General features: G+C 42.3%; 1 protein-coding gene across 6 annotated transcripts; it reads right to left on the bottom strand.

Moving 5' to 3' along the window:
* Positions 1 to 22: 22 nt before the first annotated feature.
* On the bottom strand, positions 23 to 27,680 carry ATP23 (ATP23 metallopeptidase and ATP synthase assembly factor homolog). Of its 6 annotated transcripts, none has more exons than XM_044941571.2 (6): positions 27,612 to 27,680; positions 17,124 to 17,169; positions 16,322 to 16,403; positions 9,939 to 10,076; positions 2,273 to 2,356; positions 23 to 481 (listed from the first exon to the last, which is right to left on the bottom strand). In XM_044941571.2, exons 2-6 carry the CDS (start codon positions 17,138 to 17,140, stop codon positions 278 to 280), a joined length of 525 nt encoding a protein of 174 aa, XP_044797506.1. In that variant the 5' UTR covers positions 17,141 to 17,169; positions 27,612 to 27,680; the 3' UTR covers positions 23 to 277. The 6 variants fall into 6 exon arrangements, with proteins under 6 accessions (XP_044797506.1, XP_006077995.3, XP_044797505.1 ...); XM_006077933.4 differs by lacking the exon at positions 27,612 to 27,680 and adding an exon at positions 22,694 to 23,094; XM_044941570.2 differs by lacking the exon at positions 27,612 to 27,680 and adding an exon at positions 22,988 to 23,084.
* Between the last annotated feature and the right edge of the window lie 34 nt (positions 27,681 to 27,714).

The following is a 27,714-nucleotide window of genomic DNA, read 5'->3' as shown; positions in this document are numbered from 1 at the left end:
AACACAAGTAATAACAAGTATATTGTAGAAAATTTTAAATGAACAATTTATTTGCTTTAGTTACCAACTGGTAAATAAAGATCCAAAGCTACAAAGATACAATGGTTGCCTTTGCGTTTAAGGCAATTTCATTTCTCACCACAGTTACTTTTTCTGATGTTAGAATCAGCATCTTCTGTGTCTTCCCTGTATTTAATTGATTGTTTATGTTTGTCCACGTAGAAACCATACTTTCTTCATGATCACTGAAGCTCTATAGTATAAAATATCATTGTCTTCATATATTTGAGTAGTATCGATCACGGTTTTGAAAGTCTCTATGAGCATATCTTGCATAGGTCTTATTATGAGGGATCCTTCCAAAAGGTTCATGGTCATTGAAACAAGACTCAAAAACTTCATCAACAGCTTTCTGAGCTACTTCTTTGCTAATGTTCCTAACAGCCAGGATAGAACGAATGGCTCTGTCTCGCACACAAGTCTAAGGAGCAAGAAAGTATATAGCGTTAATCTTATATGAAAATTTACTCATGAAATAGTAACACTTCACAAAAGGTCTGAACCATGGTCAAAATTAATTTTCTCTCACGTTATTTTATTCATTTCCATCAGTCCAAAAAATAAAGATGCAATTACGGAGCATGTTTAGCTCAATCTAAAATTATTTAGGTATAAAAAAGATCTCTTCCTCTCCTCCCTTCTTATCTTTCCCAATGATGATAAGTTCCAGGAAATGTCTGCTAAACAGTAACTCCCAATTTGAAAAATCATAAAAAAAAGTCTATAAATAAGGTTCTGGTTGAATTTTTTTTAACTTGAATAAATCTGAAATATACTGCTGTGCCTCTCTCTCTCTCAATTTTTCATAACTGACCATTGCTGGATAACTTTTCCTTTGAGAGGGGCATCTCCCCTGGAGACAACAAGAAACCACACACAAAATTTGAAGGTTTTCTAATTTTTCAGGGGGAAAAGAAAAATCAAACAACTTTTTTCTTGGGCACATGCTATACAAAAGCTAGGCCTCTTCTCCCACTGCCTCCACTTATCTTCATCCTATTGCCCGCTGTATTCATCCACTGCTACTTCCAGCCCAAGGTAAAAAGAGGAGAGATTTCTTTCAAAGACTCTCAGCCCCGGATCACATGCCTTATGTGCATTAGCCTCTTCTTGGGGATGTGCTGAGTGTACCCTGCTTCCGCTCTTTCCACTGAGAGCCAGAACACACGACCCATTCAAATGCTGCCTGAGCTGACTTCACCAGAAGAGCAGGGATTGGAGGGCACAGATGCCATGTGGCTCAGGACAAGTCAGCGGCACATCACCAAGTGGACTTGGCACAGGCTGAAAGCGTAACAGGCTTATCTGTGCAGTCACCCTTCCCAGGCCCCAGGTTTGCCTTCTAACTCCCATTCACTGAGTTCACAGTTTCTCTTAGTTCACTGTGACATTCCACCTTCCTCCCCAGAGCTGAGTTGAGTTACTCCACCAAGGACCTTCCTGTTGTTGTTCCAAGCCTGTCCTTTCTACATCTGGTTGAAACTGCTATCTTGATACCCATGTACGTCACAAATTGGTCCAGCAACCTCTTCCCATAGAAAAGCTCCGACCAGCCTTTCTCCTCAGTGTGGACACAGAGCCCCTTGGTTGCTGTGGGAAGAACCGCTCACATTCTTCACCAGTCCATCAGTTCTAAAGTTCCTCTCCCCATGTCCATTTATCAGTGACCTTAAAAGCTTTCCAGCAGGACTGATCTTGCCTATAGTTTTCATTTTGTTTTGTGTACAAATCTCTCAGCTCAGTTCTTCGTAATTAAGTCTGTGCCGATCCACAGCTTTGCTGTCACATCACACAGCCTTTAGAAAGGTGCACTAATACACACTGTGCTGCAAAGCAGGCTCTGTTCTCACAGGTATTACTTTTTTGTCTCAAGAACAATGATAGTTTGAAAACAGAAGTCCAGGACTGTTAGAATAGAAGTAAGACAGGATGTGATTTCATTTCTATTCATTATCTACCCCCATCCAAAATGATCCCATGCGAGATATCATAGCTCTTTCCACTGTGAAAATCTCCCAGTCACAGAGCTTCCCCATAATTATAAAAACATAACTGAATTCCCTCTGTTGGCTTAAGTGATATACATGTTGTATTCTTTTCAAATAATAGTTCTTTCACATTTCAAATACTAAATGTACTTCTCATTTTTCTATTCATTATTTCCACTCATAGCACTCTTGACAGTTAAGCGATTTCATATGTTAGTTTTTACCTGATGGTGTTGTTTTAATCCAAAATGCAACCTGAATATTTCATTTAAAAGTGAGCAGTCTCCACTAAGGTTAGCAGCTCGAACCTGTCACAAAGACAGAAAGAAGACAAAAAGAAAGTAAGCACTTGTGCTCTATACCTTTATATCAACTGATTTTTTTATTATAAAAGAATATAAAATTGGCATATTTTTCTGAGGACAGAGTATCTGTAAGATCTTTTCAACGCGACTGACTTAAGAAGTTCTTAAGAAAAAGAGCAAAGGGCTTCTCTGGTGGCTGAGTGCTAAAGAATCTGCTGCCAATACAGGAGAATGGGTTCGATCCCTTGTCCAGGAAGATCCCACATGCCGTGGAGCAACTAATCCCATGCGCCACAATTACTGAGCCTGTGCTCTAGAGTCCAGAAACCGTAACTACCAAGCCCCTGTGCCATAACTGCCGAGGCCCATTCTCTGCAACCAGAGAAGCCGCCACGATGAGAAGCTGGTGTACCGCAAGTAGAGTTTAGCCCCTGCTGGCTGCAGCTAGAGAAGAGACGGCATGGCAACGAAGACCCAGCACAACCAATAAATAAACAAATAATTACTGAATCCAGAAAAGCATTTAAAAAAAAAAAAACAGACAACTATGAGCTATGCTACAAAACACCAAATATACTGGGGGGAATCACCTATTCAAAAGGAATTTTCAAAATGTTTCTCTGGAGCCTTAATGACAGAACTAATTTCTTTTGGAACCAAAAGTCAGAGTTGGACTTCTGAGTTAAAGATTATGGTCTCTACAATCTTTACAGATACTCTGTTCTCACTTCTAGAAATGACCAAAAGGACTTCAAGAAAGCATTCTTCCAAAGACCTACAAACTGATTTTCAATATGCTCATAAAACAGAACAGTACCTAAGACACTCAGGCACACAAACCTCCCAGGCCTCCTAGCCCAAACCACTGAAACTCTCCTGTACCTTCCCTTAAACCCATGTAAGTTCATGACCTTCCTCCAAGGCCTCAATTGGCCTATGAAAAATTAATGGGTACAAGAATCAAGAACATTCCAAACTGGTCATGCTATGAATATGACCAGTTTGGAAGTTGGCCTGAAGTTAGCACATATTTTCTAATTTGCTGTATCTTTAAGGTAAGAAGCAGCTTTGTGTACGTGCTCAGTCATGTTTTCCGACTCTTTGCAACCCCATGGACTGTAGTCCACCAGGCTCCTCTGTCCATGGAATTTTCCAGGCAAGAATACTGGAGTGGGTTGCCATTTCCTACTCTGAAAAGCAGCTTTAATATGTGAAACAGTTGTGGAACTACCCACATTCTATAGCCAGCCTGGCCACAATTTTGCTCATTCACTGCAATCAGATAGCCCACTTCTTGTTACTCCTATAATAACATAGCTTCATTCCTCTGAGGAGCTCAAAGCACTTAACACACTTTAACTAGCTAACAGGCATTAATTCTTGTAACACCCAAGAGAAAGAAATATTCAAAAGCTCAGGTTTCAGTCTTTTTTTCAAATCATATGAGTTATAATCAGATGCAGTGAGGCTGCTTATTAATTTCAAGGCAAAGAGAAAATAATCTAAGTTATGAAATATAAGCTTGAAATTTATATTAATTTTTTTTAGCTTCTCAGCACATTGCACTCTTCAATTAATGAAATGCAAGCATGAAATACAAATGTCTTTCTAGGAGCATATATATATGTATTTCTGAAAGCAATCCAATCAACATAGGAAGGTAATAATAAATAATAAATATCTTCCTATGTTGTATTTTTCATACTGTTCATGGGGTTCTCAAGGCAAGAACACTGAAGTGGTTTGCCATTCCCTTCTCCAGTGAACCATGTTTTGTCAGAACTCTCCACCTTGACCCATCCACCTTGGGTGGCCTAACACAGAATGGCTCATGGTTTCACTGAACTAGAGAAGGCTGTGGTCCATGTGATCAGTTTGATTAGTTTTCTGTGATTGTGGTTTTCATTCTGTCTGCCCCCTGATGGATAAGGATAAGAGGCTTATGGAAGCTTCCTGATGGGAGAGACTGACTGAGGGGAAAACTGGGTCTTATTCTAATGGGCGGGGTCATGCTCAGTAAACCTTTAATCTAATTTTCTGTTGATGGGCAGGGCTGTGTCCCCTCCCTGTTGTTTGACCTGAGGCCATAGTTTTGAGGCCAAAACTATGGTGGAGGTAACTAAGATAATGGCGGCCTCCTCCAAAAGGTCCCCTGCAGGAGCAGGGGCTCTGGGTGCAGCAGCCAGTATGGCATAAGCCCTCTTGGAGGAGTTTGCCATTAATCCCATCATAGAGCCGCCAGAACTTACACAGGACTGGGGAAATGGACTCTTGGAGGGTACAAACAAAACTTTGTGCGCACCAGGACCCAGGAGAAAGGAGCAGTGACCCCACAAGAGACTGACCCAGACTTGCCCATGAGTGTCCAGGAGTCTCTGGTGGACGTGTGGGTTGGCGGTTGCCTGGTACAAGTGCAGGCCACTGCTGACCTGTACCTCCACAGGACACACTCAAACACCACAGGACACACTCAAACATTTAATATCATCTTGAAAGTGAAAGTGAAGTTGCTTAGTCGTATCCGACTCTTTGTGATCCCCACGGACTGTAGCCTGCCAGGTTCCTCTGTCCATGGGATTTTCCAGGCAAGAATACTGGAGTGGGTTGCCATTTCCTTCTCCAGGGGATCTTCCCAACCCAGGGATCAAACCCAGGTCTCCCGAATTGCAGGCAGACTCTTTACCATCTGAGCCACCAGGGAATCCTATATAGCTACTAGCAGGCTGCAGATGAGAGAAAGGAAATGTCTCAAAACTCAGAGATTGGCACCGGGGCCCTCACCCACAACATGCATTTTGAGATAACACCAGCACAAGGTGAGTTCTCCCGGGCCATAAAATGATTGACATGAATCTTGAAGAAAGGCAGGTTTCCAAGCAAAGACATGCAAACACTCAGGGGCAGGTCTGGCTCAGTCTCTGTGGAGTCTCCTGGTGTGCACGAGGTTTTGTTTGAGACCGCCGAGCGTCTCTGGCAGGTATGGGGTTTGATTCTAAATGCAATGTGGCCCCTCCTACCGTCTTGCTGGGGCTTCTCCTTTGCCCTTGGACATGGGGTATATTTTTTGGTGGGCATTCTCATGTCGACAGTTGTGCAGCAGCGAGTTGTAATTCTGGAGTTCTCACAGAAGATGAGTGCACATCCTTCTACTGCGCCATCAAAGATAGGCAAAGATAGGCAAAAAGATAGGACACTGAAAGATGAACTCCCCAGGTCAGCAGGTGCCCATATGCTACTAGAGAACAGTGGAGAAATAACTCCAGAAAGAATGAAGAGACAGAGCCAAAGAAAAACAACACCCAGTTGTCGATGTGACTGGTGATGGAAGTAAAGTCTAATGTTGTAAAGAACAATATTGCATAGGAACCTGGAATGTTAGGTCCATGAATCAAGGTAAATTGGAAGTAGTCAAACAGGAGATAGCAAGAGTGAACATTGACATTTTAGGAATCAGTGAACTAAAATGGACTGGAATGGGTGAATTTAACTCAGATGACCATTATATATACTACTGTGGGCAAGAATCCCTTAGAAGAAATGGAGTAGCCTTTACAGTCAACAAAAGAAATGCAGTATTTCGGTGCAATCTCCAAAACAACAGAATAATCTCTGTTCGTTTCCAAGGCAAACCATTCAATATTGCAGTAATCCAAGTCTATGCCCCAACCAGTAATGCCAAAGAAGCTGAAGATGAACAGTTCTATGAAGACCTACAAGACCTTCTAGAACACACACCTCAAAAAAATGTCCTTTTCATTATAGGGGACTGGAATGCAAAAGTAGGAAGTCAAGAGATACCTGGAGTAACAGGCAAATTTGGCCTTGGAGTACAGAATGAAGTAGGGCAAAGGCTAATAGAGTTTTGCCAAGAGAACTACCTCCTTTTCCAACAACACAAGAGAAGACTCTACACATGGACATCACCAGATGGTCAACACCAAAATCAGGTTGATTATATTCTTTGCAGCCAAAGATGGAGAAGCTCTATACAGTAAGCAAAAACAAGACCAGGAGCTGACTGTGGCTCAGATCATGAACTCCTTATTGCGAAATTCAGACTTAAATTGAAGAAAGTAGGAAAAACCACTAGACCATTCACGTATGACCTAAATCAAATCCCTATACAGTGGAAGTGACAAACAGATTCAAGGGATTGGGATCTGATAGACAGAGTATCTGAAGAACTGCGGATAGAGGTTTGTGACATTGTACAGGAGGCAGTGATCAAGACCATCCCCAAGAAAAGAAATGCAAAAAGACAAAATGGTTGTCTGAGGTGGCCTTACAAATAGCTGAGAAAAGAAGAGAAGCTAAAGGTAAAGGAGAAAAGGAAAAATATACCCATTTGAATGGAGAGTTCCAAAGAATGGAAAGGAGAGATAAGAAAGACTTCCTCAGTGATCAATGCAAAGAAACAGAGGAAAACAATAGAATGGCAAAGACTAGAGACCTCTTCAAGAAAATTAGACATACCAAAGGAACATTTCATGCAAGATGGGCACAATAAAGGACTGAAATGGTATGGACCTAACAGAAGCAGAAGATTTAAGAAGTGGCAAGAATACACAAAAGAACTATACAAAAAAGATCTTCATGACCCAGATAACCATGATGGTGTGTATACTGAAATGCAAAGTCAAGTGGGCCTAAGGAAGCATCACTACGAACAAAGCTAGTGGAGGTGATGGAATTCCAGTTGAGCTATTTCAAATCCTAAAAGATGATGCTGTGAAACTGCTGCACTCAATATGCCAGCAAATTTGGAAAACTCAGCAGTGGCCACAGGACTGGAAAAGGTCAGTTTTCATTCCAATCCCAAAGAAAGGCAATGCCAAAGAATGCTCAAACTACTGCACAATTGCACTCATCTCACACACTAGCAAAGTAATGCTCAAAATCCTCCAACCCAGGCTTCAAAAGTACATGAACTGTGAAATTCCAGATGTTCAAGCTGGATTCAGAAAAGGCAGAGGAACCAGAGATCAAATTGCCAACATCCGCTGGGTCATCGAAAAAGTAGAAAAACATCTACTTCTGCTTTACTGACTACATCAAAACCTCTGACTGTGTAGATCACAACAAACTGTGGAAAATTCTTAAAGAGATTGGAATACCAGACCACCTGACCTGCCTCCTAAGACATCTGTATACAGGTCAGGAAGCAACAGTTAGAACTGGACATGGAACAACAGACTGGTTCCAAATCGAGAAAGGAATACATCAAGTCTGTATATTGTCCCCATGCTTATTTAACTTATATGCAGAGTACATCATGCGAAATGCTGGGCTGGATGAAGCACCTGAAATCAAAATTGCCATGAGAAATATCAGTAACCTCAGATATGCAGATGACACCACGCTTATGGCAGAAAGCGAAGAAGAACTAAAGAGCCTCTGGATCAAAGTGAAAGAGGAGAGTGGAAAAGTTGGCTTAGAATTCAACATTCAGAAAACTAAGATCATGGCCTCTGGTCACATCACTGCATGGCAAATACATGGGGCAACAATGGAAACAGTGACAGACTTTATTTTGAGGGGCTCCAAAATCACTACAGATGGTGACTGCAGCCATAAAATTAAAAGACACTTGCTCCTTGGAAGAAAAGCTATGACTAACCTAGACAGCATATTAAAAAGCAGAGGCATTACTTTCGCCAACAAAAGGTCTGTCTAGTCAAAGCCATAGTTTTTCCAACAGTCATGTATGGATGTGAGAGTTGGACTATACAGAAAGCAGAATGCCAAAGAATTGATGCTTTTGAACTGTGGTTTTGGAGAAGACTCTTGAGGGTCCCTTGAACTACAGAGATTCAACCAGTCTATCATAAAGGAAATCAGTCCTGAATATTCATTTGAAGTACTGATGCTGAAGCTGAAGCTCCAATACTTTGGCCACCTGATGCGAAAAACTGACTCATTGGTAAAGACCCTGATACTGGGAAAGATTGAAGGTGGGAGGAGAAGGGGACGACAGAGGATGAAATGGTTGGATGGCATCACCAACTCAATGGACATGAGTTTGAGTAAGCTCCCGGAGTTGGTAATGGACAGGGAAGCCTGGGGTGCTGCAGTCCATGGGGTCACAAAGAATCGGACACGATTGATTGAACTGAACTGATGTTGCATTTTTGAAATGAACTGTTTTATTCTATGGAAAGCTAGCAACTTTTCCTGTGGAAGGCAGCACAGCAAACCCATCAAGAACCTTGATTGTAATCTTGCCTCTGCCACTTACTAACCATGGTATCTAAACAAATGCCTCACTTTTCACATAAATAAAATGGGAATAACAGTATCTACACCTCAAGGGATTGTTGTGAAGATTAAATAAGAATCCACAAACAGAACAGTGTTAGAATACAGCCCTCAGTAAATGTTTATATAAATTTTATAAGAAATGTTTATTCCATAGGAAAAAATGTTTTTTTATATTATAATTAGTCATAGTCATATAATAGTCAAATCACTATTATTAGGATTTCAGTTCAGTTCAGTTCAGTTGCTCAGTTGTGTCCGACTCTTTGCGACCCCATGAATCGCAGCACGCCAGGCCTCCCTGTCCATCACCAACTCCCAGAGTTCACTCAGACTCACGTCCATCGAGTCAGTGATGCCATCCAGCCATCTCATCCTGTCATCCCCTTCTCCTCCTGCCCCCAATCCCTCCCAGCATCAGAGTCTTTTCCAGTGAATCAACTCTTCGCATGAGGTGGCCAAAGTACTGGAGTTTCAGCTTTAGCATCATTCCTTCCAAAGAAATCCCAGAGCTGATCTCCTTCAGAATGGACTGGTTGGATCTCCTTGCAGTCCAAGGGACTCGCAAGAGTCTTCTCCAACACCACAGTTTAAAACCATCAATTCTTTGGCGCTCAGCTTTCTTCACAGTCCAACTCTCACATCCATACCTGAACACTGGAAAAACCATAGCCTTGACTAGACGGACCTTTGTTGACAAAGTAATGTCTCTGCTTTTTAATATGCTATCTAGGTTGGTCATAACTTTCCTTCCAAGGAGTAAGCATCTTTTAATTTCATGGCTGCAGTCACCATCTGCAGTGATTTTGGAGCCCAAAAAAATAAAGTCTGACACTGTTTCCACTGTTTCCCCATCTACTTGTCATGAAGTGATGGGACCAGATGCCATGATCTTCGTTTTCTGAATGTTGAGTTTTAAGCCAACTTTTTCACTCTCCTCTTTCACCTTCATCAAGAGGCTTTTTAGTTCCTCTTCACTTTCTGCCATAAGGGTGGTGTCATCTGCATATCTGAGGTGATTGATATTTCTCCCAGCAATCTTGATTCCAGCTTGTGCTTCTTCCAGCCCAGTGTTTCTCATGATGTACTCTGCATATAAGTTAAATAAGCAGGGTGACAATATACAGCCTTGATGTACTCCTTTTCCTATTAGGATTTAAAGGTTATATTTAAGACAACAATTGTATTCAATAGTTAAAAATGGAAATCGAAGACTAACATGGAATTATGACAAGAAAACAAATATGTTTAAATAAATCATACTTGAATAAAATGTTCAAACACACAATGTTCAGGGTGGGGGGAAAGTATCTTCTACAATAAAACTTACCTCAGAGCAGGCCAAATGTCTGACATTGGTGAACCAATTGACGTGAGCACGACAATGATCGAACGCGTGAATGAGCTCGTGGGTGACCACTCTGTTCATATGGGTCTGATTATGGATATTATTCTGGCACAGAACAATCTAAGAGGCACCAAAATGAGAGAAGTTCAGTTATTTCTAAGAGCTACTCTCATTTCATAAGATTCCACCTTCACTCTCACCTGAGGGGGCTCACTGCATGGAAAGCCTCACTTACTCTTCTCTATCGAGCCCACACCCACCCCACCATCAAGGCCCAGTCTTCTCCATACATGCCAGGAAGCCTTCCCCAAGGGCTCTCCTCTCCTTGGACTGCACAGCACTTAGTTTAAGGACATTTATTCACATACCATCCTCGCTGGGTGGACTGTACCAGCCTGTCTTGGACTCTTAATAATATTTAACCATGGACGGTGGAATGAGGCAGAGATTCAAATTCCAGCCCCACTCCTTACTAAGTCAGTGACCTTGGGCAAGTTTCTTAAGCTTTATGTGCCTCAGTTTCCTCAACTATTAAAAGTAGATGACTTACATTACCTACCTCATAAAACTGTGAGAATTAAATGAGAATATATGTAAAATGCTTCTTATCAAGTTTCTGAATGAGCAATGAATCAACAATGCATGACCACACTGTCCCATTCTACTAGAATTGTCAGAAAAAGTCCTCAGAAAGACCTCAGAAAGAAGTGCAAAAAGCCAACAGCACACTGAACAGGAGGACCCTGTAAGAATAACAAAGACATGAGGGGTCCTAATAATAATAGTTTCTACTTACTCCGTACTTACTATGTGCCAGACACTGGGACATGTCCCAGGTATTTTATATACATTCATTCAGCATTCATTTATTCAACTAATATTTATCAAGACCTATTAGATTTACAGTCTACAAATGGAGATAGAAATTAATCAAATATTTACCAAAATGCTTGAGCACATGCAATAACAGCTGTTATGAGTACATACAATGGAGTACCAGACCTGATCTGCAGAGTTGGGAAGTGGTTCTCTGCAGAAGGAATGTTAAAACTGGGATCTAATGGATGGATGAACAGGAGTTAAATTGGAGGAGAGGGGAAGGGAGCATTCCAGAGAGAGAATAATACACGCAAAGGGTAGGGGGAGGGTTGAAGGACAAGAATGTTTGAGAAGGTGAAGGTAGGCCTATAGGACTGAAGCACAAAGTTGGAGGTGGTAGGCATGAGGTAGGGCTGGTGAAGTCATCAGGGCCAAGTCACTCTTTATCCTGACAGCAATGGGAAGTCACTGACAGGGAACAGTGAAACAGGGGGTGTTTTATTTTGCTTTCATCCTTTTGACCACAGTTGGAAAAAGAGACATAAGATGATCCAAACTGGATGCAGAGAGACTAACTAAATGAGAATAAAGTATTCTAGGCAAGAGATAATAGTGCCCGAGCTAGGGTGGTGGAAGCCTAAAAGGTATTTAGGAGGTAGATTGCACAAAATGTGGTGCTGGATAGAAAAGGAGAAGGGAATCAGAGGTATCAAGGATGACCCCTAAAGTTCTAGCTTGGGTAATAGGATGGATGGTGGTACCATTCACTGAGATATGCAAAACTAAAAGACCAGGTTGGGTGGAGATGGAGGATGGTAAAAATCATCAGTTTGGATTTGGACATGTCAGGTCTGAGATGCCTTTAAAACTTGCAAGTGTAGGTGTGCAGTGAACACTTGGCTCTATGGATGTGGAGTTCAAGACAGAGTTCTGACCTAGCAAAACAAATGAGATCACCTTGGCAGAGTGCCAGAGAGAAAAGAAGGGGCTGTAACACTCTGGATTAAGGGACCTCAACATTTAAGGGCTGGTACAGGAAGCTGAGGACCAAAGGAGCAACTGCAGGAGTGCTGCATACCAGAAACCATGGCAAGAAAAGTGGCATTAGCTGTTCAAGTCAAGTGAATGCATGAGATATGAGCCAGCAATCCACTCTTGGCAGAGACCCTATAATAACTCCTGCCTGTGTGCTTCAGGAGAGAAGGTGAGGAATTCACAGCAGCATTGCTTATAACAATACAGTTGGAAATGACATTAGAGAGAGTAAACTCTACTACAGACATCAAATCAGATCAGATCAGTTGCTCAGTCGTGTCCGACTCTTTGCGACCCCATGAAATCGCAGCACGCCAGGCCTCCCTGTCCATCACCAACTCCCAGAGTTCACTCAGACTCACATCCATTGAGTCAGTGATGCCATCCAGCCATCTCATCCTCTGTCATCCCCTTCTCCTCTTGCCCCCAATCCCTCCCAGCATCAGGGTCTTTTCCAATGAGTCAATTCTTCGCATTAGGTGGCCAAAGTACTGGAGTTTCAGCTTTAGCATCATTCCCTCCAAAGAAATCCCAGGGCTGATCTCCTTCAGAATGGACTGGTTGGATCTCCTTGCAGTCCAAGGGACTCGCAAGAGTCTTCTCCAACACCACAGTTCAAAACCATCAATTCTTCGGCTCTCAGCTTTCTTCACAGTCCAACTCTCACATCCATACATGACCACTGGAAAAACCATAGCCTTGACTAGACGGACCTTTGTTGACAAAGTAATGTCTCTGCTTTTTAATATGCTATCTAGGTTGGTCATAACTTTCCTTCCAAGGAGTAAGCGTCTTTTAATTTCATGGCTGCAGTCACCATCTGCAGTGATTTTGGAGCCCCAAAAAATAAAGTCTGACACTGTTTCCACTGCTTCCCCATCTATTTCCCATGAAGTGATAGGACAGGATGCCATGATCTTCATTTTCTGAATGTTGAGCTTTAAGCCAACTTTTTCACTCACCACTTTCACTTTCATCAAGAGGCTTTTTAGTTCCTCTTCACTTTCTGCCATAAGGGTGGTGTCATCTGCATATCTGAGGTTATTGATATTTCTCCCAGCAATCTTGATTCCAGCTTGTGTTTCTTCCAGTCCAGCGTTTCTCATGATGTACTCTGCATATAAGTTAAATAAGCAGGTTGACAATATACAGCCTTGACGTACTCCTTTTCCTATTTGGAAGCACTCTGTTGTTCCATGTCCAGTTCTAACTGTTGCTTCCTGACCTGCATACAAATTTCTCAAGAGGCAGATCAGGTGGTCTGGTATTCCCATCTCTTTCAGAATTTTCCACAGTTTATTGTGATCCACACAGTCAAAGGCTTTGGCATAGTCAATAAAGCAGAAATATATGTTTTTCTGGAACTCTCTTGCTTTTTTGATGATCCAGCAGATGTTGGCAATTTGATCTCTGGTTCCTCTGCCTTTTCTAAAACCAGCTTGAACATCAGGAAGTTCACGGTTCACATATTGCTGAAGCCTGGCTTGGAGAATTTTGAGCATTACTTTACTAGCGTGTGAGATGAGTGCAACTGTGCGATAGTTTGAGCATTCTTTGGCATTGCCTTTCTTTGGGATTGGAATGAAAACTGACCTTTTCCAGTCCTGTGGCCACTGCTGAGTTTTCTAAATTTGCTGGCATATTGAGTGCAGCACTTTCACAGCATCATCTTTCAGGATTTGGAATAGCTCAACTGGAATTCTATCACCTCCACTAGCTTTGTTAATAGTGATGCTTTCTAAGGCCCACTTGACTTCACATTCCAGGATTTCTGGCTCTAGGTCAGTGATCACACCATCGTGATTATCTAGGTCGTGAAGATCTTTTTTTTTTTTTTTTTTTTTTTTTTTGGTGAAGATCTTTTTTGTACAGTTCTTCTGTGTATTCTTGCCATCTCTTCTTAATATCTTCTGCTTCTGTTAGGTCCATACCATTTCTTTCCTTTATCGAGCCCATCATTGCATGAAATGTTTCTTTGGTATCTCTGATTTTCTTGAAGAGATCTCTAGTCTTTCCCATTCTGTTGTTTTCCTCTATTTCTTTGCATTGATTGCTGAAGAAGGCTTTCTTATCTCTTCTTGCTATTCTTTGGAACTCTGCATTCAGATGTTTATATCTTTCCTTTTCTCCTTTGCTTTTCGCTTCTCTTCTTTTCACAGCTATTTGTAAGTCCCCCCCCAGACAGCCATTTTGCCTTTTTGCATTTCTTTTCCATGGGGATGGTCTTGATCCCTGTCTCCTGTACAATGTCACGAACCTCATTCCATAGTTCATCAGGCACTCTATCTATCAGATCTAGGCCCTTAACTCTATTTCTCACTTCCACTGTATAATCATAAGGGATTTGATTTGGAATAATATACACCAACAGTGACACTCAATAAACCAGGGATGCATACAAGACAGAAGAATCTCACAATGTTGTACAGAAGAATTAAGTTACAGAGGACTATATCCTGTATAATTCCATAAAATGACAGAGTATTACATATGACCCCAAGTATATATAAAGCTTAAAAGCAGGCAACAAAGGACTTTCCTGGTGGTCCAGTGGCTAAGACTCCACGCTCCCAGTGCAGGGGTCTGGGGTTTGATCCATGTTCAGGGAACTAGATCCCACATTCCACAGCCAAAGGTTTTATGTGCTGTAACTAAAGACCCCACATTTTGCAATGAAGATGAAAGATCTCACTTACCACAACTAAGACCTGGTGCAGCCAAATAAATAATTTTTTTTTAAACTTTTTTAAAAGCAGGCAACTACACAACACAATGTTTGACTATATACATAGATGTTAAAACCATTCGGACAAGCAGGGAATGGTTATTACGAAAGTCAGAAATAAGGAAGGGGGCTATGATCCAAGCAGGGACACACAGGCTTCTAAGGTCCCAGCAAGGTTTTATTCCTCAAATCTGGGTGGCACTTACACAGATGTTAATTTTATTATGATGACTTAAAGCACACATATAGGTTTGTTATTCTTCTGTACGAATGAGTTACTTCACAACAAAAATTTTAATTAAAAAGAAAAAAGAGTTCCCAACTGTGTATAACACTGCTGAGAAATAAGATGAAGATTCAAAAGATGTACTCTATTTAACCCCAAAAGGGAATGAACTCACCAGGACCCACCTGGAGAGCTATAGGTGTTACAGTTATCAATTTACAAATGAGGAAAGGATAAGAAAACTGTAGTGCATATACACGATGGAATACTACTCAGCCATTAAAAAGAATGCATTTGAATGAGTTCTAAAGAGATGGATGAAACTGGAGTCTATTATACAGCGTGAAGTAAGTCAGAAAGAAAAACACCACTACAGTATACTGATGCATATATATGGAATTTAGAAAGACAGTAACAATGACCCTATATGCGAGACAGCAAAAGACACACAGATGTAAAGAACAGTCTTTTGGACTCTGTGGGAGAAGGTGAGGGTGGGATGATTTGAAAGAATAGCATTGAAACATGTATATTATCATATGTGAAACAGATCGCCAGCCCAGGTTCGATGCATGATACAGGGTGCTCAGGGCTGGTGCACTGGGATGACCCTGAGGGATTGGGATGGCGAGGGAGGTGGGAGGGGGGTTCAGGATGGGGAACACATGTACACCCATGGCTGATTCAAGTCAGTGTATGGCAAAAACCACTACAGTATTATAAAGTAATTAGCCTCCAATTAAAATAAATAAATTAATTTTTTTAATTTACAAATGAGGAAACTGAGAATAAAATAAAGAACTTGCCCAAGTCCCACAGCTAATAAGCAGGGGAATAAGGATTTGAACTCAAAGTCTATCTGACTCCAAAACTCAGACATCTCACCCCTCTGCTATGTTGCTCTTTCCATGATCTCCCTGAAACAGCTATAAATAACCAAAATACACATAATGTCCCCTAGCAGGAAACAATTAAATGTAGTTAATGTGTTATATACTCATGATGGAATCAGTGACATACAACACTTATATTTACCCTCATCACATGACATATCCATCTACCACCTCAAGACTCTGTCAGAACCCCCCACTGACTTAAAACTAGCATGTTGACTTGAGTGTACTTTACAAGAGAAATCTCATTTAATTCTCATAACCGTTCTGTGAGATAAATACAATCACTACCCATATATTACAGATGAGAAAACTCACTCTCCTTATCAAAAATTCTCAAAGATGCATCACTTCCCTCTGTGTAAAGATGAAACTCTTTATCCTGACATTCAAAGCCTCCCACCATATAGCAGCTGAACTGTACAACATCCCCTATGGTAACCACACCCACCTCCAAGAATTTAACCTGCCTCAAATTCTATCATTGTCTGCAGTCACGTCTTGTCTCCCCTGTGAGATGTGAGGACCTTAAGGGTCAGAATCGCCACTAACTCATTTTTTTTTAATCCTGCACAAAGTCTACCAAGTAGAATGCCTGGCATGTGGAAGGGACTCAGCAAACATGAGGAGAACTGGAGGAAAGAAAACAACTGGGTGAAACGCCTACCTGAGACACTGAAGAGTCAAAACCTCCACTGACATTTCCATTACAATCTTCACAAGAAAAGTGTCTGTCTTTGTTAACAGCACTAGAAGGCAAGAATGGATTAAAGAGACCACGTCCAGAAGCAGTGTCCATGGGGCACAGCCGTGGGCCAGGAGACCCGGATCACCCACATCTCCACCACTGCCACACAGGACACCTCGGGAAGGCAACTGAACACCTTCAGCATTTAGTTCTCTCGTCTGTAAAATAAGGAAACTGTCTTTGCAAAATCGATCCCAGTTCAAATGCTATGCCGTGAGTCCATAAAGCATTGGCTCGACTAATGAAGACCTCATTGGAAATATGCTGGAGTTTCTGCCCTCGGGCCAGAATGTTAAGAAGGGGAGCTCAGAAGTCACTTTTTCTGATCCCCTCAAAGTTGAACAACACCCGGAAGGCTACTGCATGCATAACAAACTGAGACTTCTTCTCTATTAAGGATAATGCTGAGACTGGCATAGTGAAAAAACCAGGTTTGCTAATCAGTTACGATAAAGATTTTTAGTATTGTCTTTACTAAATACCTGAGGTGAATGGTGGAGCCAGAGATGTGGAGTTAGGGCAGAAGAGGTCTGGAGAGAACAAGGCCTGCCTGGAGAGAATGCGGCCAACCACCACCAGCACCACCTACCATATGGAAAGGGCTTTGTGGCCTGAAGTGAAAAATCTGAAGTAGTTCCAGTTTGTGGGGGATGGGGGAGAAAGGGGTGGTTTGTTTTCAGCAGTCAGAATATAGAGGAGCACTTTAAAAAGATTTACTTACCAACCTGAATGCTTCATGGCATCAAGTAGAAGTTTGACATATGGATCTAGAAAGATATTGATTCAATTACATATGGTAATTGGAAAAAAACAGCAGCAATTAAATTATCCAAATATTATAAAAGAAAAAAATACCTCTCAAATCTTAGTGAAGTAATACTAATATCTAATTTTAAGTAATACTAATTAGTAATTAGTAATAATTTAAGTAATATTAATATCTTAAAATTGATTTAAAAATAAATACAAAAAGATAAGCTTAAATTAACATAACAGCAGGTCTTTAATGAAATGAAACACTCACAGAAATACCAAAGTGTTCCATCAAACATCTTAGATAATATCAAATGTTTCTCAGTTAAATGCTCAAACACAATGTGTTAAAATATATACCAAAAGACATATGTATAAAATATACCAACATGACTGTGGTCATAGCCACAGAAATGAACAGCAGCACAGTATCCAGATTAGAGGAAGGCAGTAAGTGGCCCCACTGTGGTCTGCCCTCATCTGTACACAGCATCCCATTCTGAGTACCACACTCTAAACAGGACCTGCCAACCAAAGCTGTTTCACAGGGGAAGGTGACTGGAATAGTTCAGGGCTTTGTTCCACAGGAAGCAAGAAAGGGATTTGTAGATTTGGAAAGGAGAAAGAAGATATACAGATGGCCAACAGGCACATGCAAAGAGGTTCAACATCTCTAGCTATTAAAGAAATGCAAATCAAAACTACAATGAGATATCACCTCACACCGGTCAGAATGGCTATCATCAAAAAATCCACCAACAACAAATGGTGGAGAGGGTGTGGAGAAAAGGGAACCCTCCTGCACCATTGATGGGAATGTAAATTGCTACAGCCGCTATGGAGAACAGTACAGACAGTTCCTTAAAAAACTAAAAATCGAGCTACCACATGACCCTGCAATCCCACTCCAGGGCACACAACTGGAGAAAACCATGTTTCAAAAGGATTCATGTACCCCAATGTCCATTGTAGCACTGTTTACAAGAGCCGAGACGTGGAAGCAACCTAAACGTCCATTGACAAAGGGATGGATAAAGAAGATGTGGTACATATAGACAGTGGAATATTACTCGGCCACTAAAAAGAATGAAGTAGTGCCATTTGCAGCAACATGGATGGACCTAGAGAGTGTCATACTGAGTAAAGGAAGTTAGAAAAGGAGAAGTACCATATGACATCCCTTATATATAGAATCTAAAAAGAAACGATACAGATGAACTTACAAAACAGAAAGAGACTCACAGACAGAAAACAAACTTATGGTTGTGGGCAGAGTGGGGGTGTGGGAAGGGATAGTTAGGGACTTTGGGAAGGTCATGTACACACTGCTGTATTTAAAATAGATAACCAACAGAAACCTATTGTAGAGCACATGGAACTCTGCTCACTGTTACTTGCCAGCTTCGGTGGGAGGGGAGTTTGGAGAATGCATACATGTATATGTATGGCTGAGTCCCTATGCTGTCCACCTGAAATTACCACAACATTGTTAATAGGTTATACCTCAAAACAAAATAAAAAGATTAAAGTTAAAAAAAAAAAAGATTTAACTAAGGCCACAATAATTTCAAGTATCTGAAGGGGTGTCATGTGAGAATAGATTCTGCCAACATTTCTTCAGAGAGCAGAGCAAGGACCAAAGGGCAGAAGTTACATGGAGCACATTTCAACTCAGCATGAGAAAAGGTTTTTCCAACAATTACAGCAGTCGATACAAGGGCCTGGTAGCCTCAAAGGGCTTCAAAGATAATCTGTTCCAACAGAGCTCTAAAACACTCTGGTCAATTGATGGCACAGAGATTTCTGGTCAGTGATGGGGGTGAAAAGGCCTAGACAACTCCGGAGCCCCCCACCACCGCTTCTAAAGAATCTATGAGCCTGTTAAAATTACAGGAAAATATAAGGAACCCAAGTGCCTCTAACATCAACTTTTCACATAGATGTCCTGAGAATATAAATGCACAGCAAATTACATGACGTAAGCAAAAAAAAAAAAAAAAAAGATATTAAGGTTTTCAAAGGCTGAAAGCAAAAACAGGTAAGTAAAAGTATTGTTGGATGAGAAAGTTAGGTACTGGTTACTGCTTTTCTAACCTGACCCCTCTTAAAGAGTGTTAACAGTAAAACAATTATTATTAATAAATTCTACTTAGTGTCTATCAAGTATCAGGCACCATACTAAGTGCAGTATTACTGAAGCACCTGAGAGTTTTACAGAACTGAAATGGGTTCAAAAGTCCAGTGTCCTCTTTAAAAAAAAAAAAAAAAAAAATTGCTGGGAGCACATTGGTTTGGTTCTTCAAAGAAGGACCTACAGTATTTAGAATGGATGTGCTTTGGAGAAAAATAAAACAAATGTCTCCCTTGAGGCCTGATCTCTTTCATCACACCCATCCCAGGGATAGGATTTTAAAGCTGCAGGTTGATGCTTTAATACACTAACAGGTTCTCCAGCAGCTTTCCCCTTGGAAGGTTGAAGCAGGTTAATTCTATTGGGACTCAAGTTCAGCACCTGGCCCTTCTCACTTCCTATCTCAACTCTTCCTCCACTTTTTGGCTCTTCCACTGTAAAAAACAGCTACAGTTTCTTTCTTCAGCTCCTGATACACTGGCTCTTTACACTTATAAAACCTATTCCTCACAACAACCCTAAAAGAGGTACTTTCACCCCTTCCCAACTCCCTTTTCCTTTCCCTGATAAAGACAGACAGGATCAGAGAGTTAAATCACTCTTCCATATGTAACAAGGAAAGGGATCAAAATTTAAACCCACTTCTAAATCTGCAGCCCATGTCCTTTCCACTGCATTCCACTTTGGAACACTTCAAAGGCAGGGTCCCAACTACTCTCTGTATTTGCCCAAAGCAGAATCTAGGAGGCATTTGATACATATTTGCAAAGTAAATACAATGTCATCATTCCCCTCTACTCCCCTTTCTCTTCCCCTGATTCCTGGAGATGCAGGTAATCTCAAGAAGGATGGAAAACTCACTGAGTGGTTGACTTTTGAACTGTCACTGGCCAGCCATAAAACAGTAGTCTTGTTTTGGGACAAACAAGTTTGTCTTTGATTCTCTTAATGTATCTAAAGTAAACTCGGGAAGTCTCAGTTCAGTTCAGTCACTCGGTCGTGCCCGACTTTTTGCCACCCCATGAATCGCAGCACGCCAGGCCTCCCTGTCCATCACCAACTCCCAGAGTTCACTCAGACTCACGTCCATCGAGTCAGTGATGCCATCCAGCCATCTCATCCTCTGTCATCCCCTTCTCCTCCTGCCCCCAATCCCTCCCAGCATCAGAGTCTTTTCCAATGAGTCAACTCTTCGCATGAAGTGGCCAAAGTATTGGAGTTTCAGCTTTAGCATCATTCCCTCCAAAGAACACCCAGGACTGATCTCCTTCAGAATGGACTGGTTGGATCTCCTTGCAGTCCAAGGGACTCGCAAGAGTCTTCTCCAACACCACAGTTCAAAACCATCAATTCTTTGGCACTCAGCTTTCTTCACAGTCCAACTCTCACATCCATACATGACCACTGGAAAAACTATAGCCTTGACTAGACGGACCTTTGTTGGCAAAGTAATGTCTCTGCTTTTGAATATGCTATCTAGGTTGCTCATAACTTTCCTTCCAAGGAATAAGCGTCTTTTAATTTTATGGCTGCAGTCACCATCTGCAGTGATTTTGGAGCCCCAAAAAATAAAGTCTGACACTGTTTCCATTGTTTCCCCATCTATTTCCCATGAAGTTATGGGACCAGATGCCATGATCTTCGTTTCTTGAATGTTGAGCTTTAAGCCAACTTTTTCACTCTCCACTTTCACTTTCATCAAGAGGCTTTTTAGTTCCTCTTCACTTTCTGCCATAAGGGCGGTGTCATCTGCATATCTGAGGTTATTGATATTTCTCCCAGCAATCTTGATTCCAGCTTGTGCTTCTTCCAGCCCAGCGTTTCTCATGATGTACTCTGCACAGAAGTTAAATAAGCAGGGTGACAATATACAGCCTTGACGTACTCCTTTTCCCATTTGGAACCAGTCTGTTGTTCCATGTCCAGTTCTAACTGTTGCTTCCTGACCTGCATATAGGTTTCTCAAGAGGCAGGTCAGGTGGTCTGGTATTCCCATCTCTTTCAGAATTTTCCACAGTTTATTGTGACCCACACAGTCAAAGGCTTTGGCATAGTCAATAAAGCAGAAGTCTAGGGCCTTGTAAAAAAGTTAAGAATCTCTAGGGCAATGTCCCTGGATTTAGAAACTGGTCAGCAGATGGTGTCCCTATGTAACCCACAGCAATGGTTCTTAACCTTTTCAGGTTCATGGGCATCTCAGAACATCATGGGGCTATGAACTCTCTCCCCAGAAAAATGCCCTTAGGAGCATACAAACAGGAGTTTCATAGTACATATCAGAAGTTTCCACATTCTGAAGCCCATCCGTGTATGAAGGTTAAGAACCCCTTTCAACAAAGAGTAGGACTGCAAAACTGTCTTTGCACTGCCAGCAGCAGTGAGCCAGGACAAAACAGGGCAGGACACAACCCTTAAAAAATGACAGAGCTGTTGTGGACATGACATAAAATGGTTAGAACCAATTAGGCCCAAGACAGCAGAAGATCCAACTTTCAGTAGATCTTGAGCCTCATTATATACTCATTTTAACTTATCAGCATGCTAAATGACACATCCCACAGCAGTTCCGAGGCTAACCATAAAAGGCCAAACAGTGGGCTCTGGCCCCAATCCTGGAAATCCCCACCTTGTCTCCAAAAGAGTTGGAATAATCCTCCCACTCATTAGCCTATGAAATTATCCAGCCCATAAAAACTAACCAGCCCATATATCCAGGCCACCCTCACCACCTAAGACAGACCACCTTCTGTCTATGGTACACGGATCTCCCAGGGCCTCCCTTCTGAGACAGCCCACACTGTCTATGCAGTTTGTATCTCTCTCAATAAATCTACTTCTTACCTATCATTTTGCCTCCTGCTCAACTCCTACTGCAGTGAAACATAAAGAACCTGAACTTCCTGAGACCAGGTGTGCGATTTCAATTAAGACAGCAGGTTCCGGTCCCAGCCTGCAGGGCTTAAGTCCCAATCTGAGTTTTAGCTGGGTTCAAATCCCATCTGAGTTGCGCGGTTTCAGCAAGTAAGCTTTAATTAACGTAGCTCTTTAAAACTCTGCTTCACCTGGACTCTCCAGTCCCCATATTAATGCACAATTTACCTATGAAATGAGAGGATCTGTCGGAGTGTCACGGAAAGGGCTAACTCCTAACCCGACTCCTCATTCACGCCACAAGCAAACAGTCCTGAAGGGGGCCTCAGCGCCTTCTCTGATCGAAACTGAGGCTCAGCCCCCCACACCCACCCCACGATGCCAAATCTGCCTTAGCTCTTTCCTTGGGGCCAGAACCCGGCCCCCGCCTGAGCCGAACCCGGAGCCCCCTAGCGGAGGGGTGCGGAGGCCCCTCCCTGCCAGCCCGGTCTCAGACCCCACCCTGAGACGCCCAGCCCCCGGGTCAAGGCTCCTACTTGTGGCCAACGTCTTTAAGAGCATAAGCTGGCACTTCTGGTTGTTGGTGAAGAAACTGGAGAGGAACCCTTGCTGTGGCTTCCCCTGAGCCAGCCGCTCGGAGAAGACTTGGCACCCGACGTGTTGCTGCTGCTCCCCTGCCACGGAGCCCGGCTCGTGCTCATCCGGAGCTTCTGCCATGCCGCCCACGGACTTTGCCGCGGCTTCTTCCTCCCGCTTCGGGCGGCGGAGGGCGAGAGAGGGAAAGGTAACCTCCCTCCTACCGCCCAGGCCCTCCCTCTGCCAGGTCGAACCTGCGCCAGCCCGGCCGCCGTCGCTGGGCGGGGCCAAGGACGTTCAGTGGCTGGGGTCTGCAACCAGGGACACGGACGGAGTGCCGGGCAAGAAGCGCGGGGCGGGGCGACGGTAACGGGGCGGGACGGCGAGTGCTGGGCGGGGCGATGGTTGCTGGGCAGGCCTAGAGGGGCGGGGCCAGGCGCCAGCTGGCTTGAGCAGGCCTGTACCCTCGCAGGATGCAGCCGGCCTGTTGTGGGCTTCGCCGCTGTCCCTCGGCGTGCTTGTGCGATCCCCACAAGCCTTGTTCCGAAGCCTCGCTTCCTCGTGCACACTCCTTCCTTACCTCCTGACCAGTGCTGGCCATTAAATACCCTTCTCCCCGTGAAGGTTTTTGCCATCTTCCGACTTCCTGCTTTATCCACCAGCAGGCTAACTGCAGTCTCTGGTCCACCTCTCTCTTGACGCCCCAAGCCATATTGAAAGCACTGTTTCCCGGAAACATTTGAAAACTGCCATTATAACGATTGGTCACGCTAAAGTCCTCAAAATATAAGACCAAACTCCTTTTTTATTTTGCCTCATTTAGGCCATTCGCCCACCCTATTTTTTTGCCACCAAAAATAACTCTAATTGATGAAATAAATTCATATTTTACAGCAGGACAAGAATAATTTAAACATAAATTTTTTCTCTGCCAGATCGAGCCTTTTCCCTCCCCCTTAGAGTGTATTGTGCATCTGCATTAACCAGAGCTTATAGTCCTTCTCAATCTTGTAGTGTCAGGATGATCCACTACTTTATAACTCCTTGAGAGATAACCTTCCTTCTGTCAATAATTCATTTGATGTATAACCCTTTATCTCAAAAACTTCTGTAACTGTGCTGTGACCTCTAAGGGGTGGGGCAGTCCTCAGCTTTCTGAAAGACTGTCTCCCAGGTTACAAACCTCAGGTTGTCTCAAATTAAATATTCCATTTCTTTCTTAGATCAACTATTAATTTTTTCATCAACATAACAAAACACAACATTTTAACTTATACCTCCAAGCCTTAACTCATACTTCCATCCTTAAGCCCTCATCCTCGGTCCTTATGGAGAAGGAAATGGCAATGTACTCCAGTATTCTTGCCTGGGAAATCCTGTGGACACTGTCTGGTGGGCTACAGTCCATGGATCACAAAGAGTTGGACACAACTGAGCATGCACACATACACACACACACCCTCAGTCCTTGAATTCCAGGTCCTGATCAAATCTACCTAATCCACAGGGCATTCCCAGATACCTTAATCAAAATCAATCTCTCCTGATTTCCCAATGCACAAAGTACTTTGTACCTATTATGGCTTCATCAATACCTGACAGGTTTTAACTAACTTGTGTTTCTCTTTTTCCACAAAATTTACTCAGTTCAGCTCAACATTTATTCAGCACCTTCTATGATGTGCCAGGCATGGCAGCAGAAACATAAGAGAACTTTTGAGGTTGAGAGGAGCATATGATTTATGTAAGAAAGGTATCTAAATCATAAAGATTCAAGAGATATTGAGGAATAAGAACAGTACCTATGTGTCAAAGGTGCTCAATAAATAACTAAATTCATTGAGATGCTCAGATTACTCATTCACATGAAACAACATTATGAACACCTCCTATGTACATAGACTGCTAAAGCTATACGAAAAAAGCTACTTTTTATTAAGCTGAGATACGTTATTTGTTATCCCTACCACAACCCTGCAAAATAAATATTATTATCAGTATATTTTGCAGATAAAGAAAGTGGGCTCAACAAAACTGAATAATTTATCCAGGACCACACAGCTAGCTCTAATGTAGTTAGAGAACTAAAATATACAAATATGGAAAACTAGACCATTATGTTGTTGTTGTTGTTGTTCAGTCGCCCAGTTGTGTCAGACTCTGCGAACCCATGAATTGCAACAGTCCAGGCCTCCCAGTCCCTCACCATCTGCCGGAGTTTGCCCAAGTTCCTGGACTTTGCATCAGTGATGCCATCCAGCCATCTCATCCTCTGATGCCCTCTTTTCCTTCTTCCCTCAATCTTTCCCAGCAACAGGGTCTTTTCCAGTGAGTCAGCTGTTCATATCAGGTGACCAAAATACTGGAGCTTCAGCTTCAGCATCAGTCCTTCCAATAAGTATTCAGGATTGATTTCCTTTAATATTAACTGGTTTGAACTCCTTGCTGTCTAAGAGACTCTCAGGAGTCTTCTCCAGCGCCACAGTTCAAAGGTATCAATTCCTTGGCATTCTGCCTTCTTTACCGTACGGCTCTCACAACCGTATGTGACCACTGGGAAGACCATAGCTTTGACTATATGGATCTTTGTCAGCAGTGTGATGTCTCTACTTTTCAACACACTGTCTAGGTTTATCATAACTTTCCTGCCAAGAAGCAATCGTCTTCTGATTTCATGGCTGCAGTCACCATCCACAGTGATTTTAGAGCCCAAGAAGAGAAAATCTGTCACCGCTTCCACCTTTTCCCCTTCCATTTGCCTTGAAGTAATGGGGCCAGATGCCATGATCTTAGTTTTTTTAATATTTAGTTTTAAGCTGGCTTTTTCACTCTGGAGGAGAGAATGGCAAACCACCCCAGTATGCTTGCCGTGAGAACCTAGACCATTATAAGTTAGTGTAATTAGTCTGGAATTCTCAGTGAAGGCTAGATAGAGAAGATGGGGCCTGAAATGGACTATAAAATGTGAACTTCTGAAATGCTATTCAGCTACATGAATAAGCAAAGAAATACAAATTAAAAGGTGTCATTCACCCCACTATATTACCAAACATTTTTCTGATGCTCATTGCTGAAGGCAACAGAGAGAAAACTAGAAAACTGTATACCAAAATATGATCAGTAGTTGTCTACATATCAGAATATTTTTATTACATTCATCCACATTTTCCTAATGTTCTACAGTAAATATGTATTACTTTTATAATCAGAAAGATAAACTTTTAAAAATTGAGTAGGCTTTGGATGCCATATGTGTAATTTCATCCATTTATACTATAAAGACATGAGTGGAATGGGAAGGCATTTGAAAAAGAGGAAGTGCAAACACAAATTACTAAGTTAAAAAGAGAAAAATAATTACCGCAAAGAAATGAGAACTTAGGCAAAGATTTAGCTATAAGGATTTTCATTTCTCCATTACAGTACTAATTAAGAACAGAAAGAAGGGATTTCTCTGGTGGCCCAGAGGGAAAGAAGTCACCTTGAAGTGCAGGGGATGTGGGCTCAAGGGACCTGGGTTTGATCCCTGGTCAGGGAACTAAGATCCTACATGCCGTGGAGCAACCACTGAGTCTGAGCGCTGCAGCTACTGAAGCTGGCATACTCTGGAGCCCATCCACAACCAGAGATCTTGCATGCCGCAACTAAGACCCAACACAGCCTCAACTAAGACCTAATACAGCCAAATAAAATTTTTTTAAAGGATAGAAACTGTTTTAACAAAAAATACAATTGAAAACATACAACCATGTTGGTTTTTAAATGAAATGTTTACAAAAGCTTTTTAGATTACAAAATAGCATGTACAATGTAATTACAGCTTGAAACATTATATGCATAGAGAGGATCTGGAAGACTGCTCCAAAGTGTTTCCTGTGGTTGTTTACCGGTGAATGTTTAACCAAGCAGGACTCTATAGGGCCTTTCCAGGACAGACCCCCATTCTCCCATAATCCCTGCTGTAGCTCCTCTCTGAAATACCAAGATAATAGTATCTGATACATACTTCCTGAATTACAGATACTAAAACCACCACCAAATGGGAGAAACTATCTGACGATCATGAGCCCCCAGACCCCATAGACGCCTTAGGACTGACACTGTTAAATGCCCTATTATCTCAACATCAACCAGAGAATTGTGCAGGAGATAATTAGTACCCTGCAACCAGCCCCCCTCACCCAGCTTTTAAAAATCCTTTACTGTGGGCTTCTCTGGTGGTCCAGTGCTGAAGAATCTGTCTTACACTACAGGTTCAGTCCGGGGAAGATCCCACACAGGGGAGCAACCGAGCCCTCAAACCTAGAGCCTATGCTCCACAAGGAGAGTAGCACCGGTCCACTGACACTAGAGAAAGCCCCTGAGCAGCAACAAAGACCCGCCACAGCCAAAAAATAAAATAAAATAATAAATCTAAAGAAAGAAATGCTGTGCTGAAATCCTTCAGGGAATTTGGGGTATTTGAGCCCCAGCTCCCGTCTCCTTGCTGGGCCCGGCAAGACACTTCTCTGCTTCAAACTTCCACATTTTGGCTTGGGCTCACTGTTTAGAGGAAATTTGGCGGTTTGGTTTTGTTTGCGCCTGTGTGTGCTTGCCTTCGTTTTCTAAAGCAAAAATAGTTGTTTTATAGGAAGTTGCGTAAAGCTGCTTAAAATACCACAGCAACAAATGAAGTTGCACATAAGCTTAAAGCACTTTCTAGCTTTTTTTGCAACTAATAATTCATTTATCGAGGGCCACCAAAACTTCGGTGAAATTCGCCTTTCCTTAGCGATCCGTTTCGAAGGCAGAGAAAGAACAAAACAGTCTCCACCACCCACTGCAGGAATACGACACACCCAGAGCCAGAAACCCCAACGCTAACATATACAAACCGACCGACTGGAGGAGTCAGGCCTCCGCACCCGGAAGTGAATTAGAGAAGGCGCGCGGCGTGAATTAGAGAAGGCGCGCGGCATTCTGGGAAGACTTATGCGAGCTT

This window comes from Bubalus bubalis, chromosome 4 (genome assembly GCF_019923935.1).
Source record: "Bubalus bubalis isolate 160015118507 breed Murrah chromosome 4, NDDB_SH_1, whole genome shotgun sequence".
Taxonomy (NCBI): domain Eukaryota; kingdom Metazoa; phylum Chordata; class Mammalia; order Artiodactyla; family Bovidae; genus Bubalus; species Bubalus bubalis.
The sequence above is the reverse complement of the archived record's forward strand: the minus strand, read 5'-3'. Positions and strand labels throughout refer to the sequence as shown.